Source organism: Sparus aurata, chromosome 20, assembly GCF_900880675.1.
Source record: "Sparus aurata chromosome 20, fSpaAur1.1, whole genome shotgun sequence".
Classification (NCBI taxonomy): domain Eukaryota; kingdom Metazoa; phylum Chordata; class Actinopteri; order Spariformes; family Sparidae; genus Sparus; species Sparus aurata.
The window spans coordinates 25,722,702-25,745,119 of record NC_044206.1 but is presented as its reverse complement, the minus strand read 5'-3'; the positions used below and the strand labels follow the sequence as shown (position 1 = coordinate 25,745,119).

Here is a 22,418-nt window from a genome sequence, read left to right as displayed (position 1 = left end):
AAACAGAAAGCCAGCCACCATTATCACTCCACAGACACATGTGTGATTAGTCAGTCTGTGGAGCTTGATGTCTTTTGTTCTGATTCATGGTTTTCAGCTCTGATGTGCTGTGACATTTTCCAAATGCACAGCAATTTGGTTTTCAAAGCAGCACACGAAAAGCTCAATTTGTCTGCTTTTCATATGTCAGGACTGTCACGTGTGATGCCCCGTTTGGTTTTAGGAGGGCAATAATCTATTATCTGCAGGAGTCTTTCAGAGCTTCAATTGTTCACCGGATTTTCATAATTGACATGCAAAGTCTGTCCCCTTCCCGTCCGCCCCATGAGAACAAATGTAGTTTGTTTGTAGAAGTCAACGGTGAAAGGCACAAATCAAACGGGCCATCATTATTTATTGCATCCTACCCACCAGCCTTGTAACTTTGACCCCATCAGAAATGACATGCCACTATGTCTTTTTCATGCCATCCCTTTCCTTCCTCTCCGCAGTATGTGGAGGCCATCAGCAACAAGCAGGGCGAGCTGGACAACTACATCGCTGAGGGCTACAAGAACGCTCTGTCCGAGGAGAGGAGGAGGTACTGCTTCCTGGTGGACCGTCAGTGTGCCGTAGCCAAGAACGGCAGTGCCTACCACGGCAAGGTGAGACGGGCGGCCCAGTCTTTTACTCATTTATCTGTTGGTGATGTCGAGGTGAGATGGAGAGATTAGAGATGTCTGCAGCAGGTTACAAACAGCCATTTCTTATCATATTTATTTATTTAAATGCCATATTTATCTAGCCGTCTTTTAACCGACAAACCACCAAATTACTTCTCTCTTGCACATTCAAAACTACAATATTAGCAGGTAAGTTTTTGGCCCCATCTTTCGTTCTCTAAACTGTTACGCTCTGCATTTATTCCCCCGTTTCATTCAGGAAAATGTTTTGTGCGGTTTGCTTCATACGTGCATCAGTGCAGCGGGGAGATCGCTCGACAGGAGTTTATCACCCAAGAAATTAATACGGAAAAGCATCTCCCACCCACCTCTCATCCCTTCACATTGGGGAAATGCGAAGTGAAATGAGAGAGTGGTGGAAGTGGAGGGTGAGTGGGTGAGGAGGAGGAGGAGGAGGGTGAAGTGGGGAGAGAGAGAATGACCTACTTCTGCGAGAACACTTGGTTCAGAATCGCTGTGTGTGGGTGTGAAAGTGTCTGAATGAGTGATTGATAGACAGAGGGAGGAAGCGCAGAGCACTAACTGCTGGCGTGATGATGCATAAACAGCAGACGATGGTTTTAATAGCCTCGAACACGGTTATGAAGTACAGCTGAATCTTGAGTGTATTTCCGATTTTTTTCTTTAAAGCAATAATGACAAACTTTCTATGGCTGCAGAATAATTGATAAAATGATCAGCAGATGGTTGATTGTAAAAAAAAGGGTTAGATTCACAAAACTGAGCCATAAATTCAGTGTTCTTGCTGCCAGAGCAAAATGTGCTCGAACTAAATATTTACTGGTGTTGTTTAATGTTGCGAGGGTGTTTTTGCACGCTCTCATTGTTCTGGGACCTCGCTACGATGTCACTGGGTTAGCTTTTTTGTAGGTGGTTTGTACGGACACATTCTCAATTTTGGAACAGTTACCAGGCTGCAAACACACTAAGAATGATTTATAGGAAAATAACGTGTGTCACAATTGACACTGTGTTTCTCTTGCCTATTTTTTTTTCATCCAACGATAAAGAAACGCACCTTTTCAAACTCTTGATCTCTCTTTATTTATTTTAAGAGATCTTTTATTGATGTGTTTGGGGAGAGGGTTTACTCTGGACAGATTTGAGAAACCAAACTAAAAAAGTTTGAATCTAGAATTGAATCACATTGTGACCTTTTTTAAAACCGAAAGAAGATTCAAATAATATTTTGAGAATTGTGACACCCGTGATAAACATTATATATGATACTTTCAAGCAAAATTGTGAAACATTTACTGGTTCCATAGTCTTTAAATTTTGGATGTTGTTTGGATAAAAAACGCAATTTGAAGACATCACTTTGAGCTGTGGGAAATTGTGATGAGAATGTTTTACACTTTTTTGACACTTTAAAGACCAAACAATTAATCGATTATCTGTAAAAAAAAATAAATAAATAAAAAAAATAATCACCAGATCAGTGGTTAATGAAAATAATCATTAGTTAGCAGCTGTTATGTTAACGTGTCAGCTTTGAGAGCACAACGTCAGATCGTTCTCTCCGGTCCTGTCTTTACATTCTACATTTACAAATGGACAGAGATCAGCTTGTGGGAGATTTAGCAGACTGAGGTTCTCCTGCGCTGCTGTGGGTGAGCGAGAAGGCAAGAATGAAGGAGAACGAGCCACCGTCTGCTAGTCGATTTTATCAGCGCGCTGGTAAAGCCACTGATCCGCCTACACGCTACCTTAGCGATTTGAAAGGACTAACTGAGGTCGTGGTGACTCATCAATTCTACCAACAGCAAAGAAACCCAGAGAGAGGCTCTGCTGCACACACACACACACATGGAAATACATGGTCGATGTCTCATTCATCCCAATTTATCTATTAATCCAACATCTCGTCATCGTTAATGACCACGAGGAGTAAGAATGTGACTGAGAGTGAAGTCATTAGCTTCAGCTCAGTGAGCTAAACGTGATTTCAGTCCGAGCATGAATCCCCTGTAACACCATGTGCACCCCTGTTGGTATGAATTTGTTTTTGCTGTACTTTTTGTGTGTGTGTGCGTGTGCGTGTGTGTGTATGTGTTAATTTATTTGATCATCCCACCCACGCCCTGACGCCCACACACACTCAGCAGGGACAGACAACCTTGGCAACACACTGTGTTTATCCTCCACACCAGCCTGGTGGAGTTAAAACTGTTTGAGCAGCAGATTCTCCTCCTCTATCCTTCCAATATTTATGGATTCAGGACTCCCTCATTTATTCACTGATGATGAATGCAAATGAGAAGTATCTTTTATGTAACTGCCCTACTGTATAATGTATGGGGGGAATGTTACTCGGCTCCTTCAAGCACAAGCAGAGAGCTTCTCAAATGAGTGCATTCATAACGAGGATTCATATCTCTCATGTTATTCTCCTGCCTCTCATCTCTTGGGGCCCGCATCATCCTGCCATCTATTAATCTCAGGCTAATGTAATTAAAGTGATGCTATGTTTGTGTTTGTTTTGTTTTTTTTAGGGGAAGGAGCTTCTAACCCAGAAGATCCCGATGTGGCAGCAGGCGTGTGCCGAGCCAAACAAACTGCCAGATCGCGCCATGTTCCTCGCCCAGCAGATGAGCGGTGCGGCGGGCGTCATGCCTCCTGGTGCTCATCATCCAGGCATGCCCATCTCTGAGCCCATCCCCGGTGCTAAACCCCTGCCAGTGCCTCCAGAGCTGGCTACCCTGAGGGCCAGTGGGGGCATGGGACAGCAGGTCTGTACTACCTGCAAATCATCATTTTGTCATATTCATAGCCGTTTTATATGGTAATGGGTTGTTATAGAAACAGCAGTTGGAGTGAATTGTGTTATTCACGGGCCACTGGGTTCATGTTCTGTTTGTGGATCTTGCTATTGCAGTAAAACATCCCTCTTTATAAGCCGTTTTTTTCCGAATGCTTCACACACATTTTTAGCTTCTGTCCTTGTGAGGACCCTGGCTGACATGTTGTGTAAAGCTGGAACACTAAAACCAAGTCTAAACAGAAGAAGTGAGACTAAATGAAGCGAACATGTCCTCCTTCAGCAGACGCACACAAGTTTAAGTCTTCACTCACGCTCTAAAACAAAGAGGTCCCCAAAAAGATAGAACGACACACAGGACAGCGTTTTCTGAGGAGACTCTTTATATGGAGTGTGTTGAGGGGTGTTGCTCCCGGATGATGATGACGATGATGCATCATGGGAGCTCTTAACGCATCCTCAGGAAACTCTGCTGAGTGCAAATGGAATCGTTAGTGAAGGTAATGAGGTTGTTGCACAGACGAGGCTTAAATTCCTCACCTCCGCGGGCTCTTCTACAGACTACCCCGTCCTGCAGGCCTGGTTACTGGAGGCAACAAGAAAAAAAAAAAAAGATTTGCATGAAAGGCTGCATCAGTGTCGCCAGAGCTTCTAATTAAAAAGCCTGGTGCAGATTCACTTCTGTATTCTCAGATGAAACGCACTTTGAAACTCTATACAGTCTCCCAGAAGTTATTCCATATGTTTTGTCTTTAAAGCAACACACACTGTGATGTAGTCTTCTCATTAATCAGCACCTCCCGACCCAGATCCACTCTCAAGCTCGCTGGTTTTTATTAATGAGTAATTGGATGTTACGTAACAGCTGTTGGGTGATGTAAAGAGGGAGAGAGGCGGTTTGCATTTTTAATCGCCCGCGTGCACATTTCATCATGTTTGCAGAGGCTGATGGGAGCTGTTGATGGAACGATGACGGTCATGAACGGGACGGCCGGCGCTCACGGAGGAGATGACTACCAGCAGTGGATGGAGGCCAAGGTGGCCCAGGGCAAAGCCTCACCGCAGACCCAGAGGCACGGAGGGGAGGTCTACTCCAACACCCTGCCTGTCCGCAAGGTCGCCCCGGCCAAGAGCAAGACCACACTGAGTAAGGACTCGCACTGTGGACTCGAGTCCAACCAAGGTCCAACTTGCATCTGGACAGTTTCTTTGTTTATTAGAAACTTAAATCAACACATGAAGGCGGACGACTTTATGTCAGCGTCTCCCAACAAACTATCTTTGACCTTTAATTATCTTGCCACCAAAATGTTGCTTATGAATTAAACGCTTTCGATGATTAAGTGAGATATTTTTCTTTTTGGGTCCAAAATTAAATCAAGATTGACCTCGATCGTGTCCCCTTTACCTGGAGCTGCTTCAGCCACATCATTAATTGACCCAACACCTCAGAAAATGGATCATTTCGACCCATTAGCTGCTGAAATATGCTGCCAAGTTTTTGGTGAGCGTGAGGGCAGTCAGCTTTAAAATCACCAACATGTACTTAGTTTTTAAAGGGGTCTCTGTGACTCTCCCTACCTCTACAAATACTTTTCTCATGAGTTGATGAAGATCAAACTAAATAAACTCTCTGTCTGCCAGTGTGTACAAAGAAAATAATTTGTGAACAACTTCATACAGTGGTCATAGTTGTGGTTTATGTGGTTTTGTATTACAAGTATTTATAAATGGTATTAATGTATCTCAGATATAAAATCCACCAGGAGAGCTGATGAAATACTGTGTGGACGTCACGCAACCTGTGAGGTTTTAATAAGAAACAGGCCAACGCAAGTGGGAATACAAGGAGATGTGATATTAAAAATGAGAAAAGGGAGATTATGAGTAAAAATAGATGTAGGACAGGAACAAGTTTCATAAATTGAGTCATTTAGAATTTTAAGAGTGAGCTGTGACTCTTTTTTTTAAAGAGTTGTTTTCCGACAGTGTTTTGTAGAAAAAGTGGAAACTAAAATCCATCATGTGTTCCAGCGGAGACCCGTACGCTGCCCCGGTCCAGCTCCATGGCCGCCGGGCTGGAGAGAAACGGCAGAACTCGGGTCCAGGCCATCTTCTCCCATGCAGCCGGTGACAACAGCACCCTGCTCAGCTTCTCTGAGAACGATGTAATCACCCTGCTGGTCCCAGAGGCCCGCGACGGCTGGCACTATGGAGAGAACGAGAAGACGAGGATGTGAGTGCATCTTATGTGGTCGAATAACGGTTTTGTTTGCCTCCTGAGATGTCATTACCACATGCATAAACAGGTCAAAAATTACTCATCTGATTTTAGTTAATTTTGGTGGATTGTAAGGTCATTGGAAGAAGAACCAGTAATTAGTTTTTGGTGCCACATTTGATATTTGATCTACTTTCATTTTCCATCTCTTCATTTCTTTTCGTTAAAATGAGTCAGGCTCTTCTGAAAGTTCACTTTTCTGATGTCACAAACTATTGATCTAGATATAATTTTTTTTCTAACAAAGCACTGTGTTCAGTGTCCGATACCTGTGGACACTCTGGATGTTAAGATCTTCTGCCTCCTCATCTCTTCCAGGCGTGGCTGGTTTCCCTTCTCCTACACCCGAGTCATCACTGAGGCCGATGGAAACTCCATGAGGCAACTCCGAGTACACAAGTACGTTTTGGGGGATTCTACTTTGAGCTAAAGATAAAAGTCACTTCACTGAACATCAACCAATTGAATGTTGGTTTCACCTGTGTGTTTCCAGCCTCCACGGGAAGAGCAGCAGCACAGGCAACCTTCTCGAGAGGGAAGACATGGCTCTCTCCACCCCTGACTACGGCATGCACTCCCGTATGGCGGCGCAGAGTGCTGCTACGCTGCATGGCAGACAACAGCGCCCCTACAGCGTGGCAGTGCCAGGCTTCTCACAGGTGGGGCGGCTTGGAAAACACACACACACACACACACACACACACAACACACCGGCTTCTTCCCACACATGATTTCACAAGTGACACATGAGCCGAGCCGTCAAACAAAACCTGGCAAAGATCTGTGCTCGTCTGTCTCTGAAAGTTTTGACGTGGCTCTTCTCCACATGCTGCTGACCTGAGATACAGTGCAGGATTAGCTTTGCTTTGACAGGCTGTCTCTTCCTTTACAAGTATTCCGAGTTCTCTTGAGCCAAAGCTTGCAGAGAACGCTCTGCTACATTAGCTTACATAAACGCAGAAATCAGTTCTCCTTCGCTTCACACGTTCCTGTTTATGGAAGGTCGAGTGTGAGATGCGGCCCGGCTCAGACTGGAGAAGTCTTCCTCTGCGCCTGGCTGCCTCTGCCTCTGAGGGAAGCTCTTCTGACAGGCGTCGGTTGATAACAGAGCGAGCGTTCGCCCAGCTGACTGAGCGAAAGAGGAGGCAGCGGTGTTGACGAGGGAGGGGGTTACGTCTTTCAAAAGGCAGAGTCAGAAGTAGTCTTATGCAACACTGAACCCTTCTCCATCGGCCCAGCTTCCCTCCTACGTCTCACCTGGAACATTAGATGTGGGCGATGCTTAATTGCTCAGTCATGTAACAACTTAAACTGTTCTTCTTTCCACCTCAACGCATTTACGAGGGGAAACATCTCTGCTGACGTTTAAGGGGCAGCTGGATTTTGTCGTCAGGTTTATGTGCACTTGTAAGTGTCTTAAATGCTTCGGTCACCCAGCGAGCTCTGGTATGATGTGTAGGTCAGAGGACATCTAAACATTCGGTTAACAAAGACATAAACCTGGTTTGAAACAGATCATTCATCGTTGTTACACACAACAAAAAATCTAATTTGAATTCTTTTTGACCTACAAATATCCAATATTGGTCAAGACTGAAGTTTTCATTTAATGCTAACCCGGCAGAAAATAATTAACATTCAAATTATTGTTTTGTATTTCTTTATTTTCACGGATAGACATTTTCTAGCTGAGGTTTGTAGTCACAGTTCGGGGCGCTGGAGGAAATGCCTTGTCGGGTCATTGCTCAGATCTGAGATCTTTGCTGCCACCTGCAGGCTCTAATGGTCATTGCACCTTTAGAAAAGTATTAATTCTGCTGTTTTCAGAAGGAACTGCATGACCAGATCTCTCATCTGTTTTTATTTTTTTCCCTTTACAGCAAGGAGTTGAAGAATACGAGCCCCGCTTCCCCACAAGGTAAGAACCACTTGTTGAAGTTAATATTTGTTTATTTTGTATCGATGCAGAAATCAGGTTCAGATAAATAAGTCAGCTCATCATCCATATATTTTAGTTTTGCTCACACTTTGGTGGAGCGCGATTGGAAGTATTTGTGGGTGGGAAGTCAGTGATTATTTCCGCTGGGCGCTGAAGACGGAGAGTTGAGGGATCCAGACCCGCAAACACACAACCAGCAGGACACACACCACATTCTTGTTTTGTGTTGTTTTCTTTGTGTTCTTTTATGTTTTCACTTGTTTATAGGATAACATAAGTGATAATATCATAATACTGCATACTGCTGGATGACTGGCTTTTTGTCTGGTCGTCTCTGAGTGTTAAGTAGGTCCATCTCAGCCCACACAGAACCATCAGAGTAACTGATGACAGGTCAAGCATGTTTTCGCTCACTTTTATTCTGTTTAAAGCTTAAGTTGATTTAAGTTTTCTTTTTGTTAATTTCTATAAAAACACTCATGCTTTGACCTCCCAGCTCCTCCACATGCACCATGCAGCTCCACTAGCACCTCCACCTGCTAACTGCACTCACCCACCCCCAATCCCGTTATCAGCTCACCCTGCTTCAAACCCTCTCATTCACAGTAAATGTAGGAAGTTTAAGGGTTCAGACAAGTTTTCAGACTGTTGAGTTTGTTTGGCATGTCGGAGGGTGGACGTGGTTTCTGTCCTCCGTGTGTCCTGGTTGTGTTTGCTGCTGTTTCTCCTGAGCCAGCCCACCTGGAAGCCTCTTCCCTCTCTTTGTCCACAGTTCCACAGAGGGCAAATTGATTTCGACAGTGTGAGGACAGACAGACAAACAGGCACAGACTCAGCCAGACGATGCGATAGGACAGGCACCTCGCTGCCCCTCAACCAACCCCTTCCCTCATCCTTCCCCCCCTTCTTCCCGCCTCCTTATCTCCCGCTTACGGCAATAAACTCTCCCTGAGCCGATCAATGCAAGGACAAGGCTTTGGTCTGTATCTTTACCCCTCTCTGATCTCCCTCAATCCCTCCCTGTGCTGTCTAACTGGCCGGTTGCCACAACGGGCCACTGGTGACGCTTTGGTGCAGAGCCACGCCAAGTCAAACCAGAGCAAACTGGACTCTGCGCCATCCGAATATTCAAAATCAATGTGATGGACATTTTCTCTGAGGAAAATGTATCTTTTGCTTGTCTTTCATGCATGTACATTTCTTTTATATATTGCTGGGGGACTATATCTCCCCACCAGAGGAACCGGATTTTCACAATTGTCAGCGCACTCCATCCCAATGACAATGTAAAGGAAATGTAAATCAGGGTGTGGAATTAATGATGTTGATCCCAAAGAGGATTTTCATAATGTAAAAAAACAACAAAAAAAAGTACATTGCAATCAATACTTTTACTGGGTCTTTCAGTATTTAACAGTAATTTTACCTTTTCATGCTGTGAGGTTTTGTATTCCTCTGAGATGAGAGGCCATGTATCACGAGTAGTGAACAGCTAATGTAAATGTTTTAACTTATGGAACGGAGACGTTGTGACGGGAATGTTTACTGTACATAAGTGTGCCATACAGAAGTGCTTGTCATACAGTATCTATGATCATTAAAAAAAACAAAAAAAACACGCACCTTATGGAATTAATAGTCTATATTTCTGACTTTCTGTAAACAAACTTACTGTAACATTTTCAGTATCAGCCTTTGGACTTGTTCTCCCACATCTGTGTGGAGGGACACTGTGCTCAGACACACAAACCCAGGTGCTCGGGCTCCTCTGACCATCTATTGTGGTGTGTAAATACCAATGCCAAGGCTGAATGGGGTCAACTACCTCGTCCCTGAATGACATATAAGGCTCTGAGTTGGGTTTAGTGCTGAAACTATCCGTCGTTGTCTGTTTAAAGTTATCTACGAAACAAACATGAACAAACACCCGCCGGCTCAAAGCTTTCTTAAATGTGAGAATTCGCTGCTTTTTCTTGTTTTTTACGGTTTTCATACAAATTCTTGAAAAGGTTTAGTTTAGGAATATGGTTGAAATCAAATATACTTCTTGAAGAATGCTTGATTTTCACACATAATTTAGTGTAGGGCTGGGCAATATATCAATATTATCATTATCGTGATACGAGACTAGATATTGTCTTAGATTTTGGATATCGTTATATCATGATACGGTATAAGTGTCGTCTTTTCCTGATTTTAAAGGCTGCATTACAGTAAAGTGATGTAATTTTCTGAACTAACCGGACTGTTCTACTTGTTCTAGCACTTTAGCCTTTATCGCTTCAGTATCTATATCCACATTACTGGTGATTATTTATCAAAAATCTCATTGTGTTAAAACTTTGTGAGCGTAACAACAGTCGTCCCAACAAAAGTGTCTCAATATCAATATTGAGGTATTTAGTAATGAAACATTATGATATTTGATTTTGGCGCCCAGTCCTCGCATTTATGAAGTGCTTTTGAGGAGGTTTCAAAATACTGAGATGATATATCGTGTATCACGATGCAGCTTAAACATATTTTTTTAAGTCCACATCGCCAAGCATTGATCTGTTGTTTCCTCTACGCGTCATCAATCAGATCAAATGTATTTTTTTATTTGAAATGAAACGATCCTGCTGTCGTAGTCGTTTGTCTCTAAAACACACAGTCATTGTTATTATGAACAGCTGGTAGAATTAACACATTTACAGTGATTTCTGTGGGCATAAAGGAATTCTGTGAACCTTATTCATGTGCAATTGCATTTAAAGTAACAACCACAGCAGATGTGATGATGAAGTCTTCAAGAGTTTTGATATTGTTGGTTTCTGTACTTTGAAAGCTGCTTGAATTTTACTCTTAAAAAGCTCCAGAGCCTCGTTTATACTGCAGATTCGTTTTGGTTCACAGGTCGGGAAATAAAAAATCAGCTGGAAGACATCACTCTGGCATTCTGACATTTTTTACATTTGACAGACATAAGACATTTTGAGAAAATAATAATCTGATTAGTTGCCAATAAATGAAATAAATAGTTGCAGCCCCAGATACAGTCGCTCGTTCATGCATGAAAGAAAAGACAACTGGTTTGTCCGTTTGTCCGTTTGACTCGGTGCACATCGTCTAGTGACATCGCTTTCAACTCCAAACGTTTTTAAATCTTTGTCAAAGTCGGGACATATTATAGTGCCTCCATACTGTGAATTAAGTGACTAATGTGAATAATATATACTGTATTTCTATGGCAACTTAAGACTAAAGTTATTCATCAATAAGAGATGCTGATGGATCCAGAGATTCAGATGAGGCGTCAGCAGTGTTGTGATGATGACACGCGGTCAGATGAATGGCACAGCCTCTCTGCAGCCTTGAAGGGGAGAGGAGCTCATTTGATGTTGAAACCTCATTCAGCCTTCTTGTACTGTTGTCTTTGCAATTAAAGGCTTGATTTTAAAACCTCAGTAAGTAAAAAAAAACCCATCATGTTTTGAAGATAACGAACTGTTTGTCTGATTCTCTCTGTGCTAAATAAAGATGCTGGTCTGCTCGTCTGTATGTCAGTCCAGTTAGTGCCTGTCTTTACTTACCTCCCTCCGTCCATCGACATCTGAAGTCCACTAACAAGTTCAGTAGGGATAAGTCTGTCTCATATTGTTGGCTTCTAAATCCTGTTTTTATGAGGTTTTTATGAAAATCTCAACCAAGTATGGTCTTTTACCAAAGTGAAAGAAAGAAGTGTTAAACTGTGCACCTCTCTCATGCCTCCTGCTCTGCAAAAAGGTCCATCCTTACCAAATATCTAACATGTTCCAGTGTTTAAAGAGTCATAAAGTATATTTATTTTCTTCAATGTAGTGAAAGAAGCGAGGCAGATGCTTTCACTTGTTCCCAACGCTTCTTATTCTGTGTTGCAGTTTTCACTTCTTGAAGAACAATCCTCATAGATTTGAGTGTAGATGGACTTTTTTGCATTGTAGAAATGTTTCCCTCGCTGCGTTTGTCTGCCGTCTCTGTGCTCTCTTCTCCTCTGCTCTCCGTTTGTCTGTTGCCTAACACTCGTCTTCCCCCTCAGCTTTGCCAACCCCCCTTTTCTCTCCATCTCTGTCTTGGTGAATTTTAGAGACAAAAGTCGAGTGCAAACGACAGGAAGCTGCCAGTGTTTCTTCTTTCTCCACTAAAATAAGCCCAAGGTATGACTGCCACTGCTGCAGAGAAAGCACACCAACCACCTGTGGCCCCGAATAACTCCCACATCAACTGATGTGCTTTTATTTTGAGGGGTTTTGTCGCAAAAAGAACAAAAAACATGAAGTATTGTACAGAGAATTTATGGACGTGCATGCTTTGGGGGCACCAAAAAGTGTAATATTGATGACCTCAAATGTATGGTGACTTTTTACTCTAAAAAAGTGTGAAATAAATTTATTCAGCTGGACCTTTTTTTGGCTGTTTCTATTCATTTACTTTTATCCAGAAAGCCTTTTACATCCAAAGAGACGTTTAGAAAGAATTCAGCCTCTAAATCTTTCTTTTTGTCTCTATGCAAGTCCTCAAAAGCCAAATGTGTTTTACTTCTGCTTCTTTTTGATTTTATAAAGCAAATTATCATTATTTTACAGTCATTTTAAACGTTTAACAGAAAAAAGTAAGCTAATTAAAGGAACATTTTATCCAAAAATAAAAAATGAGGTCAATTTTTACTCACCCTCATGCTGATGGAAAGTCAGGTGAAGTGTCGTAGTCCACAAAACATTTCTGGAGCTTCAACTGAAGTATCTGGAGACTTGATTTAAAATGTAAGAACAACAACATTAAATGGTTCCATACAGCTCATCCAATGAAAAGTCTGGATGTCTCAGGTGCACAGTTTTAGCTTGGCACCTCCAGAGAAGATTTCTGCATGGTAAGGATTTAAATTACGTATTTTCAAAGCTCCAGAAAAGTTTCATGGACTACAAAACGTCACCTGACTTTCCATCAGCAGGGCAGGTGAAGAGGAAACGACTGATTTAACATTTTTTGTTAAACTGTTTCTTTAAGCTCTAAGCTTCTGCAGACACTATAAACTTCTCCAAAAGTGTTTCTTTGCTTATTCACCATCATCCTAACAGACGGATTAGTTGCTCATCTGTTGCTTTAACACATTAACCAGCGGCTCCTCTTTGCACATTTGGTGTCGCTTCTCATGACGACATTTCTGGAACAAACTGCATCATAACTGCGCACCGGCCTTGTTGCATGTGAAGTGTGTGTGTGTGTGTGTGTGTTCAGTGCACAGTAGTAGTTACACTGCATCCTACCCGCCCTGACCTGCCAATGCCATACACCCACTGGCCTGCTCCTCCTCCTGCTGCTAGTAAAGGTACCTTTTTCAACTCAACTGTGTGTTTGTGTCCGTGCGTCCTCATCACAGCATATTCATTTGTCCGTCTGTTTGTTTGCTCACTGTGCCGTGGTCTGTCTGTGTGCCTGCCTGTTTTATTTTTGTGTATCCTGTATTGTGGAGTTACTATATGTGTGTCATGATTTAGATGTAAACACTCAGCAACTGTGCGTTTAGTCGTGATCTGTTTGGTGTTTATAGATTGATGTCAAAGTGCTACACGAATACATCCAAAAAAAAACAGAGTAGTTTTAGTGCATCAGTAGAAGTAACACAGACAAGTGAGAGCATCACAGAGAGTGACTGGCTGCCTCAACAGACCTCAACACTTTATTTTGTATCTTTATGCATCATCAGCGGTAAAAAAAGACTCAAGTACTGGAACCACTGGTGGATAAAGTAATCAGATCCTGTACATCTGTAAAAATATACAATACAACTGTGTAAGAATACTTTCCTACAGGTGCATTTTAACTAATTTTAACCCATTTTAATTGGTATTTAAAGTCTCTCCCCTTGAGGCTGGGAACTTTATTTCATAAAAAAATATATAATTGAAAATGAAAATGTAATTAGATATTACTAACCCGACTGTTTGCTGTGTATTTGTGTAATTACATATTTTCACAGTCTTATATTTCTTTAGTTTTATGACAAACCGCGACTTTCTTGAGTTGGAAAATGATCTTTTAGATTTACACACATATGTTTAGTTTATGGCATAATTCAAACGGGATAAAAAAAAAATCATTTGTTTCTCACCATTTACTATCAGCCATGTTTTTTCTGGAATAAGGTCCCATATTTGTCCACCGGAGGAGGCGGGACATTGCCTCTCGTTCAGGTCATTTACTTTTAAGAAAGTATTCTCACACAGTTGTATTGTGACTTTTTACTGAAGTAAAGGATCTGATTACTTTATCCACAGCTGATTCCAGTACTTGAGTAAACAGACACACATCCTGCCTCAGACAGGAAACAGCTAAGTGTCAAACGGAGGCTCCCAGTCGCCTCAGTCTTGGTCTCAGTTGTTTATAAATCCTACGCAGTGCACCTTTAGATTTTGATGTTGTATAGTAAGTGAATATGCATACTGTATACTATAAAGCCAAGTAAGATGCACATTTATAGTAATCAGACATTGCCCTGTGACATGTTAGGATACAGTGTGTGACTTGAGGAGATTGTGAGTGTTGACACTTGGGGACTGTGTCTTCCTTTCAGCACAGGGCCTGATTACGCCCGCTTTTGAGTGACCAAACCCATCGTAAGTGACTGACCTCGGGTCCCCGGCGTCTTCATGCAACCACTTCCTCCTTCACTATTTCATTATCACTAAAACCCTCTTCATTGTCGTGTCAGCTGTGGGTGTCCTGGTGTTTTCGGGTTATTTCCATCGTTTATTTGGTTTTTCTGTGATGTGACTGCTCGCTGACTTCATCGTCTGACTGTCCGGTGATGTTTTTCCTACATTTCAGGAAATGTGTTGCATGTTTCAGCATCATGCTCAACTTTCCCTCCTTTTTTGTTTTGCATGACTCATCAGATTCATATTTAATTCATTCCCTTTTTAACTGCTCTGTTGCTCAGGGAAAAAAGATGTTTCATCCTTTTCTTTTTTTCTTTTTAATGCATGATTTGCATTACATTTCATAACTTCATGTTTTATCTATATTTTCTTTCCTTTTCTTACTTCCAGCATTTATCCACCCGACGAGCCGGCCGTAGAGGCCCCGCCCATTCCACCCCTTTCTGATGATGACGAGGATGGGGTGGAGGAAATCGAGGACGAGCAGCTTGATGAAGCTCACTATGACTCCTTGGAGAAGACCTCAAATCCCTCGGATGACTACTGAGCTCATCCTCAGTTTAAAGCAGCTGTAGGAGGATCACTGGGGCACAGTTCCACCTTCTCCCCTCAGCTGTAACTCTCTGATTCAACCACAGTATTACAACAGTTCTACTATATATTGAGAATTAAATATTAACAGCAAAGTAACTCCACCACAACAGTTCACATTTACTGCAATCTCTGTATTAGTTGAGAGAGAATTTAATGTAAATAAAAGCTAGAATTGATTCATTTTTGATCTTCTAGCACAGAAAGCACATTGATAGCCTGGAGAATTTAAAAAGTCAGGCTCTTGTTTTCCACTGAGGTGTATTCTGTAACATGATGATGCACAGCAGTGAAGGTATTTCACTGGTCACTGTCCAAACATACGAGCAGCATGTGCTGTGAGATAAGAATAAGAGTAGCTGTTCGCCTGCGTGGCTCACTTCTTTGTTCATTTTTAAAGCCTGAACCGTCTCTTACATCATATCACGACCCAAAGACTGAAGACTGGCTCCTCACGTAGACTCACAGCTGGTTCGAGAAGTCGCCTGATGACGTCTCCGAGCTTTTAAAACACAGCTTCCTCCCCCTGCCTTGTCAACAAAAGGGCTTTGATGTTAGTAAGCTATACATCTTGTCAGGTGTCTCACCTTGTAGCCTCACCTGTTAATACTGCCTTCTCCCAGGGCGAGCGTAGCAACCTGTGTTGGTGCTGGTGTCAAACACTGACACACACACAGAAAGAAAACTGTCTGTTGTTTGTCTGAACTGAGAGATGGAAAATCTAAACGGCGACATGTCAGATGTTTCAGCAGATGATGGAGAGAAAGTAAAACTGCTGAAACACACGAGAGAAGAATAGACTAGCCAGAAAAATCAGCAGTATCTGTGTGATAAATTCGTGCTGAGTGATTGCATCGAAACTGATAAGCACACGACTCATAGTACTGTATCTTCAACTAATTGTATACTCACAGGAAATCTTATATTCTGTAATATTAGTTCTAAGCTGCACTGCAGGTGTAACTACAGAAATGATGTACTGCACTGGTTTTCAGATTTCATTGATATGATGTTTGATTAATATTCTCTACAAGCAGTTTGTAAGATCTTCTTAAAGCAACGTTTTCAACGGACAAATATTCAATGTTACAATCAACAAGAGAAAACTTTTTTTGATTGCATTTTTTTTCTTTCGTGTTCAAGATAACTACTGGAGAAACAAGCAATCAGAAGTACACTGATACAGGTCGTCATTAGTTAGTCTGAGCTGATATTGGCCTCATGTTTAAAATGCAGTGTTTAAGGAGAGTGTTACAGAATCAGTTTTCTAAGTCTGATTTAATTGTTCCTCTGTCTGGTGTGCGTATGACTTGAGAACTTGTGCGAGAAAAGTTTTGCCAGGATAATCTTCTAATTTTTCTTTTTTTTTTTCTAATCTGTAAAAAGGAGGAAAAACCAAGTCTACAAAAGTATGTCTTCAAAGCAAAAATTATTTTTTAATATAAGGTTTTTCTTTCATGTGGGCACTTTTTTTTCTCCATGTGTGAACCACGTATTTTTAAAACAAAATTTTCTTCTGGAAAAATTAATTCCAATTTAAAGAAAACACTATGTTTCCTGTTTAAAATAAAATGTTTCATTTTTCAGGAAAAACCTATTTTTCTGGAATTTTTTTTTTTATTTTTTCCCTTTTATCTGTGAATGCACATGAATGTTTTTGTACTGGAATTTTGTTAACTCTGTGAAACCAAGTGGATGGATTTTTTTTCTACAAGATAATGTTTTGTGTGTTGTTTTTTTTTACGTTAAAAGAAAACTGAAAAAATTTAAGGGAGACAACTTTTTTCTTTTATACGGAAGAGGATTAGGGCCACATGTGAATTCTTTTTTAGTTCTGACTTTAAAGTCAGAATTCTGAGAAAAAAGTCAGAATTCTGAGATTAAAGTTAGAATTTTGACTTTAATATCAGAACTAAAAAAAAAAATTCACATGTGGCCCTAATCCTCTTCCGTACTTCCGTAAAAATTGTGAAGCCAAAACAAATATTTTAATGGTTGAAACAAACTGATTTTTTTTTTTAATTCAAGTAAAAAAAATGGTACAGGAGAAAAAAACGTTTCATGGGTGAAATGAAGAAGACAAAGAAGTGAAAAATCACTTTTTTTAGAATAATTTTCTCCATGCACATTAAAAAATGTATCTATACAAAAAAAATGTCATCGGTGAAACCAAGAGGACAATAAAATAAACAGAAAACCTTTTTCTTTCAGGTGTAAAACAGAGCGAAATTTATTTTACAAAAACTTTCTTTTTTAAGAAAGATTTTAGGTTTGAAACCAAAAGGACGAAAAAAGATTTCAGATTTTAGGCTGGGACCAAAAACATTTTTAAACACCGGGGAAAAACAATTCTCCTGAATTTTTTTTTTGCCCCATGAAAACCCCATGAGAACTGTTGAACTGAACACATTTTTTTTCACTTAACTTTCATGAAATTTTACTCCTGAAAAGATTTTTTTTGTCCACCTAGTTTGACTCATACATTACTATTTTACATGTATTTCACTCTCTCTGAAAAAATGTTTTCACTTGATTTCACTACTCAACATTTTTTTTTTTTTTCATATGTTTTCACAGATGGAAAAAAAAACTTTTAGGATTGTCCTGCAAAACATTTTCTCCACCAGTTCTCGAGTTATAAACACAGGAGAGAAAACTATTAAAATCAGACTACAAAAAAAGTTTCACAAGCAAAAAAACATTCTTCAGGGCTTCTTTGGTGTGTTCAAATCTAAAAAAACTAACATTTTCTTCTGGTGACTCAGCGATTTTCACGCCTCTGCTGGTATCTCTTCATGCAGATAGTTTGAGTTTTACTTCTTCTAAGTTTTGAGAAACATTCAGACTCTTATGCCTCTCAGATCTCTGTGATTTTTTTTTAATTAGATGTTAAAATGCTATGAGCACCACAAATGCAAAGCACTTCTAAGGTCTCGTTTCAACCCCAAAATGACTGAGGAAAATCTGGTTTCATATTTTAAAACCTTGACAACGTCTAAATGGTTAGATACCATCAGAAATAAATCAGGCACTGTTGTTTTAATATATATATATATATTTAAAGTGAACCCGCTCTTTAACTTTGCCTGATGCATGTGAGGTTATGTATGTATTTACTAATGATTTCCATATTTCACTTAGTGGAAATAACATTGAGGTGAATTCTCCTCTACAAATTATAAAATTAAGACTGAATTTATTGTTTGAGAGATTTTAAAGCAAAAAAACCCAAGAAGAGTAGATTTTAAAAGTGATTTTGATATTCAAAATAAAGACTTGAATGTCTGAAATATACAGTACAAGCCCTGCTTGACATGTTAGCTGCTTGGCAGGCAAGACAGCACATAGTTTAAATGAAATGTGCCTTAGTTTAAAATATTTAAAATGTGAAAGGGAATTCACCTCACTGTAATCCGTTTCAGTTGGTTCTCACATCCAGTGCAGGAGATTTTAAAGAGCAGCTGCACTCTCAGTCACGTACAGTATGGAGGAAGTGGATTTCTGTACTGGGCTCTGTGGGTTAAAAGGTTTTAAGTCTGTTAACTCACAGCAGGGTGTTGGCCAACTGTAGTGTAGCACTGCAGAACTGCACACTGTGAAGCACTGAACTGTAGAGGCACTGCAGCGCATGTGCAGTAGTGACCACTAGATGGCAGTGCAAGCAGAGTTTTCATCCCGGAGGTCTTTAAATATCGCAAATCAGCAGCTGAAATCTAAAAACTGGTATTCAGACTGATGAAACCTGTATCAGTGTAACTCCAAGTGATACATGAAGACTAATACAGTACAAATATGATGACTGGCAGTCAAAATCTGTATCATTGTGTGATTTGATGGCAGATTATTTAATTTTGAGAATAAAGAATCAAGTATTTACTCATATTGTGTCGTGTGTCCTGTATGTACTGTTTCGGACTGCATGATGTTTTTGTCTTTCAAGTTGTGTCAGATTGAAGTCAATTACTGCCGTGACCTCTAAGAGACATGACGGGGATGATCCGACGTGTCAGTGGGGGGAGAGAAACATTTACTCACTGTACTTCATTTAAAAATGATATGTGATACCAGATTTTAATTTCAGTATTGTAACATTGCTACGACACAACTGGATCTAAAAAACGCACCAAAATCTATGATGGTGAATTTTCTTTCTCCCTCACTTCTCCATGTATAAATGCTGTAAGAGACACACTTATTACAAACACAAAGAAACAGTCAAAAGATAACTTAAGATGTGTAAAACAGACTTTATTTATATTTGATAGAAGGTACAGAAAGTAATGACGTGACCAGGTCAGTGTGGGAGCACATGTTACTGACAGTTTCCCAAACCAAAGCTGCTGTAATGTTCCTCCTCTCTGTCTCCATCTTGGGGTAAAAACATGACCAACCGTTGCCTCCTGGGCCACAACACAACATCTCTTTGGCAACAATAAACAGAAGAGACACATTTTTCTATCCTTCCCTCCCTCACAGGTACAGTACATCAATACTCTTAAAAGTATTTTTGTCGAGATACAAAAATATTACGGACAGCTGTCTAGATGGTTCTATGCTAAACTCTTAGAGAATATTAAAGCCCCGGAAGGCAAACAAACACTTAGAAGACACGACATGTTGATCATTAGGGTGCTTTGAAAGGTGCCATCCTGCTTCTCTGAGGCTCCGGAGCCGACTGACGACCACAGCTTCCATTTCACTTCCTTACATTTACACACACAGAAAGCAAAGCACTGCAACATTTCATGATCATGACGTTAGCCCTCTATCGTCTCTCAACCAGCTGATCACACAAATACGACTCAACACTGAATTGATCCGTCCCGCCGCCTAAAAGCAACGTGGCTCAACACGTTTGTTTGTTTTTTTTAACTGTTTTTATACATTATGTAAAGAATCCAAATTATGAATTAGAACAAATGTTTTTTTCTTGCAAATCTGAAAAGGTCCAACAGCTTCTAAAACCAGATTTGTCGTACAAAACTGCTCCAAACAATATTATTTTACTTATTTTAGATGATAATACAGCAAGTGACAGTAAAGTCCGGCAGCTTTTCTCATTTCTCTTACAAACAGATAACATGGTAGAAATGGGCAGAAGCTTACAAATACTGCATGTATGATGAGCTGATTTACATACGCAAGAGCAAAATGTTTGCTGTCAGAGATATTATTCAACAGCCTTTTTAATACTTTGTGCATGTATTCATTTGTACTGATTGGCCTGTAGGGTTGGGCAATATGATGATGCATACTAGCGATTAAAAACAAATCTTTCTACTCAGGTATTTATACCTTTTTAATATCTGGTTGTACTTGGCCATTGTGAATATTGTTGCAAATGACTGAGGATTACTCCTTTCTGGCAAAGTTGGATTTACTGGATCGTTGCATCAATGTGATGAAGAACGTTGATTTATCAGGTGTTAAACTTCAAGTAGATATTTTATCTGTTGACTCTATCTGTTGATGTATACCATTATTGCAATATAGTATTAGAATGTAATGTAAGATTTCATCCTTATTGCCAACCCTTAATGGAACATGTCATAATCAGAGAAGTAATGTCTTTACGAAGCAAACCTTTTACTTTGGATCGCCATAATGAATGTTGGAAATGTACGTTTCTGCAAACCACCATGTTGCATCTTCACAATTCTGTTGATTACATTTTCAATTTTACGTTGTGACAATGCTGTGCTCGTTGTCTGGTTAGGTCTAAGCATAAAAAAACCCTTGGTAAGGTTTGGGAAACATCATGGTTTGGCTCTAAAATACTTGGATAGCTGGAAAAACGTCTCAGCATCTCGTTAAACACATCCAGTGGTTTCACACCTACAAATGTTGAAGCGATGTCCTTTTGCTCGCTGTAATTTGCTTAGCAGCTGAATGTAGCACACGTATTGTTGATTCTAAATATTGTACCTATGACACAAACACATTTGAATGTATCCATGGTTTGCAGGAAAGTAAAATGCCAACATTTTGTTTTGCTGACTGGGCGAAACCATGAAAATGGATTTCCATGAACATGTGTGTCTGTCTGTACTCCGAAAAAGAAAGCAAACTACTGTCCCATTTCGTCTCAAAGCAATGAATCCTTATACTGTCTTCTAGTTACTTGGAACCATGCATTGCATTATTTGTAAAAAACCTTTCAAACCTTAAATAAAGAGTTCAACCTGAAATTACTTCCTTTACTTCTTGTCAGCATAGTGACAAGTTTGTGCCAGATGTTTACAGCAAAGAGTGGTTGGTTTTGATGGCGGTGCTGGTACTCAATTTGGTAGAGAGAATGAGCCACATATTTGTGTAAAACAGTACAGTAGTGGTCCTGATACAAAAAAAGAAAGAAAGAAAATAGGGTCAAAAAATATCAGGCTGTCCAGGTTCAATCAGCTGTTTCCATGATTACATTCTGTAAACAGACACGACCCTTTAGAATTCCCTTTGCTTCCTTCGTTCACGCTTGTGTGTCCTTCGTCTCTGAATAAACCCAAATATTAACATTATATTACTTGTGATACCTCAAGGATTCTGGTTGATATTCATTAAGACAACTAAAGCAGTTTCCTTAAAAGTACAAAGTCTGTGGAGCTGTACAGTCTTGTTCAAGGTGCTGAAGCCAAGAAGTTGACTTTCACTCCGCGACAGTTTCTGTTTTGTAAGTCCAGGTGGTTCCACGCTCTCATGAATGCTACCCATCTATAAATTAAGAAGTGAAAGTGGTGACAAATGTGATGCTTTCCAAAGGTCTGTCCTTCCATTTTGTCTCTTTGATCCAAAAAATATGAAGAATTCAACATACCCCTACTTTCATATATTCTTTACATCATACATACAGTATATATTAATATTCTGTAAATTTTATATATTAACCATACTCTTTTCAGTATTCTAAACAGCTTAAGTCGGTCCTCCGTTGTGGTAAGACGGACCTTTCAAAAGTGTCCACAGGCGATAAGAGGCACTGTCTTGTGTTTCTAAAACCTGACTTTAAAAAATAAATCAGAAGTCATGCTAGCAGGCCGAGTCATTGTCACAGAGAGGCAGTAAGTATCCACAGCTCGTTACTCTTTGTCCCCATCCTCGCTGCTTCCTGTGGAAGAAAGAATAAAACAGACGGGATTAATGACTAAAGTGTTCTTAAGAGGCAATCTCGCATCTTAATAACCAGAAATGTTTCGCAGATTTCTATTAAATTTGGCAAGAAACTTTATTATCTCATTAGGGTCTTATGTTTCACTGTAATTCAGTCTGTGGCTGTGTGTTGTAGCCAATATTGACATCTGTTTTCTAAACTGGAATTAAGTCTAGTTCAAGAGAAAGTACCCCACTAGCCACATCCATACATGACTTGGGATTAGTCTAAATTTAGGTCAGACTTACTCGAAGAATCAAGGTTTACATTAAATCCCAGAAGACTAGAATATCATTTGTTGTATTC

The 22,418-nt window shown here is 40.2% G+C and overlaps 2 protein-coding genes across 11 annotated transcripts in view; one reads left to right on the top strand and one right to left on the bottom strand.

Annotated features, from left to right (window-relative positions):
• LOC115570964 (brain-specific angiogenesis inhibitor 1-associated protein 2-like) overlaps positions 1 to 16,779 on the top strand; it is a 72,309-nt gene extending 55,530 nt beyond the window's left edge. For 3 of the 6 annotated variants that reach the window (XM_030399834.1, XM_030399833.1, XM_030399832.1), the window contains 8 exons: positions 492 to 644; positions 3,218 to 3,454; positions 4,426 to 4,630; positions 5,518 to 5,719; positions 6,083 to 6,163; positions 6,258 to 6,423; positions 7,645 to 7,682; positions 14,771 to 16,779. In XM_030399834.1, coding sequence (XP_030255694.1) covers positions 492 to 644; positions 3,218 to 3,454; positions 4,426 to 4,630; positions 5,518 to 5,719; positions 6,083 to 6,163; positions 6,258 to 6,423; positions 7,645 to 7,682; positions 14,771 to 14,927 — 1,239 coding nt within the window. In that variant the 3' untranslated portion in view covers positions 14,928 to 16,779. Of the gene's footprint in view, positions 1 to 491; positions 645 to 3,217; positions 3,455 to 4,425; positions 4,631 to 5,517; positions 5,720 to 6,082; positions 6,164 to 6,257; positions 6,424 to 7,644; positions 7,683 to 8,475; positions 12,124 to 14,295; positions 14,339 to 14,770 lie in introns of those variants that run through there. The other 3 variants (XM_030399836.1, XM_030399831.1, XM_030399835.1) reach the window with 3 other exon arrangements.
• Positions 16,780 to 19,198: 2,419 nt separating this feature from the next.
• aatkb (apoptosis-associated tyrosine kinase b) overlaps positions 19,199 to 22,418 on the bottom strand; it is a 48,928-nt gene continuing 45,708 nt past the window's right edge. For all 5 annotated transcript variants that reach the window (XM_030400829.1, XM_030400830.1, XM_030400831.1 and 2 more), the window contains one exon: positions 19,199 to 22,070. In XM_030400829.1, the coding sequence (XP_030256689.1) occupies positions 22,042 to 22,070 (29 nt within the window). In that variant the 3' untranslated portion in view covers positions 19,199 to 22,041. The remainder of the gene's footprint in view (positions 22,071 to 22,418) is intronic.